The sequence below is a fragment of the Eutrema salsugineum genome, unplaced genomic scaffold (assembly GCF_000478725.1).
Source record: "Eutrema salsugineum unplaced genomic scaffold, Eutsalg1_0 scaffold_13, whole genome shotgun sequence".
Lineage (NCBI taxonomy): Eukaryota > Viridiplantae > Streptophyta > Magnoliopsida > Brassicales > Brassicaceae > Eutrema > Eutrema salsugineum.
The window spans coordinates 4,964,868-4,974,617 of NW_006256885.1; the positions used below are offsets into that span (position 1 = coordinate 4,964,868).

The 9,750-nt window shown below is 36.6% G+C and overlaps 3 protein-coding genes across 3 annotated transcripts in view; 2 read left to right on the forward strand and 1 right to left on the reverse strand.

Annotated features, from left to right (window-relative positions):
- Positions 1 to 201: 201 nt before the first annotated feature.
- LOC18025293 (constitutive photomorphogenesis protein 10) lies at positions 202 to 1,734 on the forward strand. Its single transcript, XM_024159708.1, has 4 exons — positions 202 to 538; positions 618 to 691; positions 1,117 to 1,264; positions 1,444 to 1,734. Exons 1-4 carry the CDS (start codon positions 310 to 312, stop codon positions 1,539 to 1,541), a joined length of 549 nt encoding a protein of 182 aa, XP_024015476.1. The 5' UTR covers positions 202 to 309; the 3' UTR covers positions 1,542 to 1,734.
- A 2,043-nt stretch (positions 1,735 to 3,777) lies between these two features.
- Positions 3,778 to 6,217, reverse strand: LOC18025294 (transcription repressor MYB5). The gene is made up of 2 exons (XM_006407138.2): positions 5,181 to 6,217; positions 3,778 to 4,737 (listed from the first exon to the last, which is right to left on the reverse strand). The coding sequence occupies exons 1-2, from the start codon at positions 5,474 to 5,476 to the stop codon at positions 4,278 to 4,280; spliced, it is 756 nt and encodes a 251-aa protein (XP_006407201.1). The 5' UTR covers positions 5,477 to 6,217; the 3' UTR covers positions 3,778 to 4,277.
- Positions 6,218 to 6,330: 113 nt separating this feature from the next.
- The window catches only part of LOC18025295 (MAP3K epsilon protein kinase 1), a 7,722-nt gene continuing 4,302 nt past the window's right edge, over positions 6,331 to 9,750 (forward strand). Inside the window, exons 1-12 of the mRNA XM_006407139.2 lie at positions 6,331 to 6,548; positions 6,733 to 6,867; positions 7,015 to 7,035; positions 7,193 to 7,266; positions 7,346 to 7,436; positions 7,503 to 7,586; positions 7,741 to 7,842; positions 7,910 to 8,041; positions 8,214 to 8,285; positions 8,403 to 8,506; positions 8,684 to 8,783; positions 8,928 to 9,308. Coding sequence (XP_006407202.2) covers positions 6,489 to 6,548; positions 6,733 to 6,867; positions 7,015 to 7,035; positions 7,193 to 7,266; positions 7,346 to 7,436; positions 7,503 to 7,586; positions 7,741 to 7,842; positions 7,910 to 8,041; positions 8,214 to 8,285; positions 8,403 to 8,506; positions 8,684 to 8,783; positions 8,928 to 9,308 — 1,356 coding nt within the window. The 5' untranslated portion in view covers positions 6,331 to 6,488. The remainder of the gene's footprint in view (positions 6,549 to 6,732; positions 6,868 to 7,014; positions 7,036 to 7,192; positions 7,267 to 7,345; positions 7,437 to 7,502; positions 7,587 to 7,740; positions 7,843 to 7,909; positions 8,042 to 8,213; positions 8,286 to 8,402; positions 8,507 to 8,683; positions 8,784 to 8,927; positions 9,309 to 9,750) is intronic.

Consider the following 9,750-nt stretch of genomic DNA (forward strand, 5'->3'; position numbering starts at 1 on the left):
TCGAAATTATTAAGAACTCTTGTGGTTATAACATGATCATGATCCAATATGCTCCACAATGTGTGAATAATTCAAAAACAAAAGCCAAAAATTAAAAAATGATTACAAAATTATAGACGTAGAGCGGTGAATAAATATTAGGGATTCGCCACGTCAGCGAGAATTACTTTATTTGTTTAACTGATCGGACTGAAACGCGGCGTTTAGGAGAACTTTTCCCGGATGGAGTGCGAGCGAAACGCTGAAGTAAAATGGATTGGATAAGCAGAGCAGTAGGGACGACGACGACGACGACGACGACGACGGGAGATGATGACACCTGGCGGAAGCGGGAGGTTTAAGCCGTTACCGACGGCGATGTACGCCGGATATTCAGGAACGGCGTCGTCTTGGGTAGCGAAGACTTCTGTTTCTGCTTCTGGGAAGCGGATACAGAGGGAGATGGCGGAGCTGAACGTGGATCCGCCTCCTGATTGCTCCGCTGGACCCAAAGGGGATAATCTCTACCATTGGATCGCAACCATTATTGGTCCCTTTGGTTAGTTTCTGGAGAATCCGATGAAAATTTGTTAGCTTTCAAGTCTTTTTGATTTGGATTGGGAATTCGATTTTTGCAGGAACTCCGTATGAAGGAGGGATCTTTTTTCTGGATATAATTTTTCCGTCTGATTATCCCTTCAAGCCACCTAAGGTATGATCTTGGATTCTCTGGTTGACTATTTTAGTGAAAGTAGCTAACTTTTATCATTCGTTTCTATTGGGAGCTTCACTGATTTAACTGGTAATGATTTTGGGTTTAGAAAGCTGATGTCTTTAGAAGAACTAATTACTGAATATCAATGCGTCGTGATCTTTTGCATCTCTATTGGTCTTTTGATTAAGGCTTGAACTGCGTCACACTTTGATAAATGTGAGTTTCAGAGTCTGGCAGAAGGAGTTACATAGTCTTCTTTCTTACATCAAAGTCTTAGGATACATTTTGTAGCGAATTCTTGACCTTTTGTGTCCTGAGAGAACGAAGCTTACGGTTTTTAGGCTTGAGCTTGCACTTTCATTATATCAGTAGTTTAACATCTTCTTTTTGAGTCTTTTGATTAAGATGGTGAGGATTTGTAGGTGGTTTTCAAGACTCGGATCTACCATTGCAATGTCGATACTGCCGGGAGTTTAAGTGTGGATATCCTGAGAGACAGTTGGAGCCCAGCTCTTACAATCACAAAAGTCTTACAAGCCATCAGATCCATCTTCTTAAAACCTGAACCCTGTAAGTCTCTACTCGAATCTCATGCATCAGATCAGACAATGTCAAGTCCTTTGAGGGATTGGTTAGCTCAGGTCTATCTGCCTAAGAAATTTCATTAGTTTTTTTCTGGTCTAATAAAGTTCATGTGTTCCTTTCCTTTCTCTCACAAACAGTCTTTACTCTTATTCTTTCGTTACCAGATAATCCAGCTTTACCAGTGATTGCACGGCTATACGTGTCGGATAGAGAAAAGCATGACGAGGTAGCAAAAGAATGGACATTGCGATTTGCCAAGTGAACAAAGATTTGACGAGGAAAGACAACAGATATATTATTGTACACCTAGTTCTTTGATTAAATGCATCCACCAAATTCGAGCCACAATGTTAGATGACCAAGAAAAATTGTTTGCTCAGATAATAGGCAACGATATGTGAGGTAGGACCTATCCTCTCTAACTCCAATTTATTGAAGTTTATACAATTTAGTGTCAAAACTATTCTTTGAGGACTTGAGAACCAAATACCATATATGGTCTGAATTTAACTGATGAATAGTTTCTTTTAAAAGGAAAAAAGTTATTTAATTAATTTTAAACAAGAAAATGGTGATAAAAAGAAAGAGACATAATCATACCTTCTACAATGGCGATAACTCCTAGAGAGTAAGAGTGAGACGTTCACGGATGGGGTGATTAAACTGATGAAGAGTATTTAGTTGGTACCTAACAGGTTCTATAACCTTTATGATCGACTATCTCCAAATAAGATCAAGCTTTCCGTTAGAAACACAAAACGAGAGACCAAATCTACCGGTCAATTCTTGTTTTTCTTTTAATTACCTAATTCAGCTTTGCAAAATAATTACTACAGATCCTCAACACATATCCATGGGTACATCAATATTTTTTGTTATAGAGAGAGAGAGAGAGAGAGAGAGAGAGAGAGAGAAGAACATCCGTAACAAACAAAAAAAAAACTACAAGAAAACATTGAACAATAGTTTCTGCGACTTTATCTTCATATCGGTACGTAGCTTTACTCTTCATCAAATTTGTAAACTGATTTTGAAAATCGACATTGAATGTATTATATGTATCTATGCAGATGAATGTGTATGTTTATGCCTGTTTATGTATTCCATGTATATCATACATGTACTCGATTCTTTATCTTTTTTCTTTTGATATAACTCGAATTATATATCGGTTTGTTGTGTTCCTTCGTTGAAATAGTCATGACACGTTCGTTTAGAACGTTTTCTCTTACTGTGATTGATGAGATATATTGGGAGATAAATCCAGTATCTAAATTATAAATGATATATCTAGCTATGTATATAAAAAAAGATCTTCATGAATATACAGTCTAATTATCTAAATATGGGATTTCCGATTAAAAAGCATTCTTTTTTGTAAATTTGCGCGAATGAATTTCTGTTATAGAGTTTATTTAGTTTTGATGCTGTGATGTGAACCGAAAGGTCAAAGAGAGAAGAAGGTTAGGTCGGAGCAGAAAGAATACTCTCTCAGTCGAACTTATGGCTGTCAAAAAAAAAAGGGTTTAAAGTCAACTATCTAAAGTAAACGTCAATCAATCTAACGGCTCAAATTATATCAGATAAATCCGTGCGTTATTATATTTAAGCTTGGTCTATAATCTAGACTCTAACACCACTTAAGCCCACCATTAATTGTTTGGGCCAATCTTTGGTTTAACAGCGGCGTTTTCATGTGGCTTAACTGTGGAGATGTGTAAAGGTTCAACGCCAAAACGGCATGGTGTTCTTTTGTGATAACAGAATTATTGAGGGACGGAGAACGCACGGACCTTTCATCAATGAGATTATGTATGATGAGTAACTAGTGAGTACACAGTACACTGAGTACTGAGTAGTGACTTATACGTAAGATGCCTGTTTTTAACAGTGAATCTGCACGATAAAATGGATGCATAAACTGATACACATTTTAGTAACATAAATTATATTGTCAATGGTGCAAACAGACTTATATGTGAAATACTTGACAAACTTTGAGTATCCAACTTTACTATATATGCATATGTTAACTAATTCATCTTTACATGCATGTACATTCGCTGATTCATCTATACATGGATGTACATGCTTGTGACTGAAATACTTGAAAAAGCAGGATTAAGCAAGAAACTTTACAAAACTTGAAAAGGGAGCTGATCCTTCAGTATGTAAGTAAACTTTTCCGAATGCGCTAATAGCTTTTTAATGTTAAGGTACAATCTTTATTGTTTTTAAATTTCGTGCATTACAAATTTAACGGACTGCAATTGTTTGATAGAAATTATCCAAATAACTATATTTCATATCTCGTAACATTGTTTAAGATAGTAAGCATTGTTTTCACCTTTTGTACTGGATTAAAAATTAAACACATTCTTATTAATTTCCACAGTTCCATAATATTATATATATACCCACACGATGATGTAATATATATAATAAACTAAATAAGATTATTGTTTGTAAGAACTTAAGACCATGAACATTGCTGTCTCTTACAGCATTTCTTAAAAATAAATATTATTATTTTAATCGAGAAGACGTCGCTTATATTATAATGCATAAGAGACGTTTTTAAAACAGGTGGATGCATATGATTGGTTCTTCAATATGGAGAAAAAAAAATATTTTTTCCTTCCTCATCTTTTCCCTGACATATGTTTCATCATTATTCTTTCCATTTTAATAAAAAATATTAAAAAAAATATTATAAGACCCAATTGAGTTTTAACAATGTTCATGCTCTAAGTAGAAAGCTTTGTAACTAATTCATTCATTCGAATGAGGCATGAAAAAGAAACATGATACAAGAGATATACCATATATAAAGGTTTATGTGATCAATTACACATAAAAGAGTTATATTGTAATCACACAGATCACCACAAAACAACTTAGCACACATATATTTATATACCCAACCTTGAAATCACATGAATACACTTCTCGAATTATGGTAGATATATATGTTGAAGAGACATCACGATCAACCAAATTACATATCTTCAGGTCTCTGGTCATGTACTGAGCTCGACGACGTTCCAACGATCTCATCGGTACAATTGTGCGTCTGAAACGGCTGGGATATTGGAATATTACTATCAAAAGGATCATCATTTATAAGGGAATTCAGAAAGGAAGAGAACTTGTCATCGTAACAGAAGTCAAAGTCTTCGTCGTCTTCATCACCAAAGACGCTGGTACTGATCTTGCTAGCTCCATTTCCGTTACTAACGGTGGTATTAGCAGTATGAGAAGTAGAATTATGCTCGACAAGATTTTGTCCACCGGAAACTTCGTCTCGGCCGGGTTGATGAGTGTTGTTTGCAGCAAGAGGCTTGTGGGTATGAGGATCAATGCCTTGTCTTAAGAGTTTCTTACGAAGATGAGTGTTCCAATAGTTCTTGATCTCATTATCAGTCCTTCCCGGTATCCTTCCCGCGATCAGTGACCACCTTACATCACACATTCGAATTAGCATCTGATCACATATATATATATATATATATATATATATATATATGTGTCTCTAAAACAACAAACGATTGATTACTATATATATTCCTCTATAACAACATTATATATATATATATATAAATACAGTGATAAATGGACAAATATAAAATGTGATCATATATAACAACATTATATATATCAATAGAGTGATAAATGTGATCAAATGAAAGAATCTTGATGTGTTTATGTAGAAGAAATTAAACCCTAGTCTAAACAAACGAAAAACGCTACGTTCTGCGTAAATACACACGCACTACTTATATATAGAAATTACGATCTTTTATGTATGTCGTTTGATATTAATATACTAAAAACTTATTTGGTTTTTGTAGTTAATCTGAGTAATTATATAACATATGTATATATATAAATGTGTTCGCACCGGTTGCCGAGGAGGCGATGAAGGCGGAGGATGAGATCTTCCTCGTCGGAGGTGATACCGCCGCGTTTGACAGACGGCCGGAGATAGTTCATCCACCGTAAACGGCAGCTTTTACCGCATCGGAGTAAACCAGCTCTCTTGGGAAGCGATCTCCACCTTCCTTCTCCTTCTTTCTTTATGAAGCTCACAAGTATCTCGTCCTCCTCCACCGTCCACGGTCCTCTCTTCATCCCCATCTTCGTGCAGCACCTGCTCGTCTTCTTCGATATTGGTTTCTTCCCGTCAGGTGACGTCATCGCCGCCGTCTTCAACAGAGTTTAATCCTCCTCTCTCTTGGACTAACTAGGGTTTCGTGATAGATCTCTCTGAGTTCCACGATTGGTTAGCTTTTTTTTCTCTCTCTCTCTCTTCCTTAGTCTACTGACGTTACCAATGAACCTACCGACTTTTTCCTCACGCTCCAGTTTTGGTGTTTGGTGATTACGCGCTTGTAATTTCACCTCACCTGCATGGACTTGTTTGTTTGTTTTTTATTGTTCAGATTTAATACTAGGCATGATGGTTTTGTTTTTGGTCCTATAGAGTTTAGACCACCATGCATAAGTTTGTTGCTTCGTAGTTATTTGTATGTAAATCAATTTGTTTCATGAAATTATAATTTGAGTGGCCATAACTAGGAAGCCATAACATCCGCTTATCCTAGCTCCTCCGGTTGAGAAAAAATTGGAGTACAAAATATAATGTTCAAAATTGTTTTTTTTTTGTTATAGAAAATGTTCAAAATTGTTTATAACACATTAATGAATACTAACCACCTTGATTTTAAATAATTTATTAACAATGACAGAAACTAATGAAAGAAGCATTTAATATTTGGACCGACTTTTAAAATGATAAACATTCTGTAATTGGACGAAAGGCCAGATATTTTATAATTCGGGAAAGAGTGGGGTGAAATCGTGAAGAAAGAAAAGAATATGGGCCCCATAAAAAAGAAGATAAATGGCGCATGAGGAATTAACATAAGTCAAAAAGTTGTGTTCTTTCCTTTTTTTTTTTTCTTTTGTTTTTTTTTGCTTAGCTTTTATTTTATTTGTCGTTTTTTTAATTGCCATATTTTCTCACTACTGTCTTACGGCTGGCATCTGAATATATCTGAAATTTCAACCCATCTCAAATCCTTCAATTTTTAGAAATTAAACCCTAATTCTTGTTATTTCCTTTGGTAAATGGATCGGTTTCTCTGAGGAGCAATTGTCTCGCTGCATTTTTCTTTTTGTTTGCTGACGGAGGAAGCAACGAGAAGAGATGGCGCGGCAAATGACGTCATCTCAGTTCCACAAATCAAAGACTCTCGACAACAAATATGTAAGCTTCTTCTTCCGCAATTCCTGGGAATTTGGTTTTTTTTTTTGGATTCTAGCTCTACCAATTCGAAATTGGAACGCTAAATCGTGGTGGGCAAAAATGAAATTTGTCTCTTTTCATTGATCCTTGTCTGCTCAAGGTTAAATTAACTCCCCAAGGTTTGATTCTTGAATTTTGAGCGCAGATGCTGGGAGATGAAATTGGTAAAGGAGCTTATGGTCGAGTTTATAAAGGATTAGACTTGGAGAATGGAGACTTTGTGGCCATCAAACAAGTCTCATTGGAAAATATTGTTCAAGAGGATCTTAACACTATTATGGTTTGTTACTTTTATCTGTCTTTGCTATTTGTTTCGTCTTAGTGTGATTCAATGTGGTCTCGAATTCTCTTTACCACTTCTGTACTGACTTGAATCATGGTGGTGTTACATGTGGGTGATTTCCGGTGGTTATATTATTCTCACCAGCAAGAAATTGATCTGTTGAAGGTAGCTTCTTTCTTCCATATCCCACTATTATTGTTCAGTTACAAATTCGTTAGCCTTAACATTGCCTAGGACTGTTTAGCTTCTTCTCATTAATGGTTATGCTGGTAAAGATGCAATCTTCCTCTATGTCTTCTAAGATGATTATATATCATTGCAGAACTTGAACCATAAAAACATTGTAAAGTATCTTGGGTCGTCGAAGACAAAGACTCACCTTCACATTATTCTGGAGTAAGTTGCTTCTTTTCTGGTTATATTGGTCCACGCTGGACTACGGTCTGGAAACTCAAGTTCGATAATGTGTTTGCAGGTACGTTGAGAATGGGTCTCTTGCAAACATAATTAAACCAAATAAATTTGGACCTTTCCCAGAATCGTTGGTGGCTGTTTACATTGCTCAGGTCTGTATATATCTTTCTAGTTGAGCGAAGTTTTTTTATGGATTGTGTACTCACTAGTGAATACAGGTCTTGGAAGGTTTAGTATATCTGCATGAGCAGGGTGTCATACACCGAGATATCAAGGGTGCAAATATTTTGACGACAAAGGAGGTGTGTTTTTCTGTGCTTTATGTAATTTGTTAGTTATTCTCAGCCATTTCTTCATTAATTTGTTATTGGTTTCAAGATCTGTTGTTTCTCGGATTCATAAGATTCTTCTAGGCTATTCTTCCTTAGGTAAATACTTAACTGTCTCATACTTCAGGGTCTTGTTAAGCTTGCTGACTTTGGAGTTGCCACTAAACTAAACGAAGCTGATGTTAATACTCACTCAGTGGTTGGAACTCCTTACTGGATGGCTCCTGAGGTTGGTAATTTTTGCAGCACGTTTTCTTGATATGTGCGAGTTGACGTATACCCAACTTCTGTTTTAGGTTATTGAAATGTCCGGAGTTTGTGCGGCTTCTGACATTTGGAGCGTTGGATGCACTGTTATTGAACTTCTTACATGTGTACCTCCTTACTATGATCTGCAGCCAATGCCAGCCCTCTTTCGTATTGTTCAGGTTTTGAAAACATTTTATGAGTTTGCATTAATTAAGTCAAGAAATTTAGGTCTCTTCCTAGCTTTTCTTTTTCGTATGCTTCCTTGTTGTAAATCACTTCTGTCCTGAAAAAAAATGCAAAAGCTGTTAGCCAGAAGTGACTAACTATTGCCTTTTTCTGGTTTCGTGGCAGGATGACAACCCTCCTATTCCTGATAGTCTTTCTCCAGATATTACAGACTTTCTACGACAGTGCTTCAAGAAGGTATAGTATAATGCAAGAAAGTTTAATCATTCCACCAACGTCTGTACCAGAACCTTGGCACTTCTGATTTACTTAGTATCCAGTATGTGCATCTGATTTGTGTCTTGCATATTATAGGATTCCAGGCAGAGACCTGATGCAAAGACTTTGCTCTCTCATCCTTGGATACGGAACTCTAGACGAGCATTGCAGTCCTCACTTCGGCATAGTGGAACCATCAAGTGAGAACCTGTGTATTTGGAAGAATTTTTCAAAACATATTATCTATCCCATCTTAGCGTTTGAATTGTGGAAGAATATTTTAGAACATATTATGTATCTCATCTTAGGGCACGCACTAGTGCTCCTTGCTTCCACTGAATCTGTAATGCTCTTCTTGGGTACTGCATCCTCTGCAGATATATGAAGGAAGCCGCTGCAAGTTCAGAGAAGGATGATGAAGGAAGTCAAAATGTAACTGAAAGCCTTTCAGCAGAAAAAGTTGGGTTGTCAAAAACTGTAAGATTCCTCAGCTCTAATTTACCATCAGTCGGTCTTTTGAAGATGCAAATAAAGTATTTAGAAATGAACAGCAAAACACATTAAAGCTAGAGATGAACTTTGGTAAGGCTACTGATCCAGCACTATTTTTTTTTCCTTCAGGACTCGAAAAGCAAATTAGTAGGGGTGGCAAGTTTTAGGTCTGAGAAAGATCAGTCTTTACCCAGTGATCTTGGTGAAGAACGAGCAGATAATTCAGAAGATGATCTAATGGCAGATCAAGTTCCCACATTTTCTATTCACGAGAAATCTTCACTTCAAAGTACTTGCAGTACTACTTCGGATGCAAAGGGGACTTCTGAAGATGAACCAGAGTTTCATGGGAAATCTGAACATGATAGAGTACCTGGAAATCTTGAAACGGAAGCTTCTGAAGCTAGAAAGAATACTTTAGAAAAGCAGGTCGGAAAAGAATCTTCCATCCAGGTGGACCAGCCATCATATACTGTTGGCCAAAAAGGTGAAGATCGTAGGCTTCGAAAGGTCAGTTGTGTTGTTACGTCGTTAATGTCCTAGCGCTTTCTTAGATAATATGGTCAATCACGAGGAAGTATACTTTGTTTTGAGTTGATTGATAAGTTCCTTGTTCTTAATTGATAAAAAAAACAAAACACTTTGCTGGGCTTGTACCGTGTTATATACTTTTTTTTGGGGGGGGGGGGGGGAGGGGAAATTCCCCACTTCTATGGACCAAGGCTTCTATAATGAGAAAGGGTTTCTTGAAAAAAATATGGGCTTATGGCAAAAATTACTCTTACCTTTTTGAAAGGGGGACTCCGTTTAATGGTCTGTTTGAAGAAAAAATGGTAGTTTCGGGATATAGGTTGTTCATAGCTGCCTTGGCAAAAATGGAAAACTTGCTAACTGACTAAAATTATTTTGCTTGTTATTACTTTCTTAAAGGATCTGAAGACTCCCACGAGTG

Excerpts from the sequence above, each read along its gene's own strand:
- LOC18025293 (XM_024159708.1), top strand. The coding sequence starts at position 310 with ATGATGACACCTGGCGGAAGCGGGAGGTTTAAGCCGTTACCGACGGCG. Across the intron at positions 539-617 it reads AACCATTATTGGTCCCTTTG|GAACTCCGTATGAAGGAGGG; the intron begins GTTAGTTTCTGG and ends CGATTTTTGCAG. Across the intron at positions 1,265-1,443 it reads CTTCTTAAAACCTGAACCCT|ATAATCCAGCTTTACCAGTG; the intron begins GTAAGTCTCTAC and ends TTTCGTTACCAG.
- LOC18025294 (XM_006407138.2), bottom strand. The coding sequence starts at position 5,476 with ATGACGTCACCTGACGGGAAGAAACCAATATCGAAGAAGACGAGCAGG. Across the intron at positions 4,738-5,180 it reads CATCGCCTCCTCGGCAACCG|GTGGTCACTGATCGCGGGAA; the intron begins GTGCGAACACAT and ends GTGTGATGTAAG.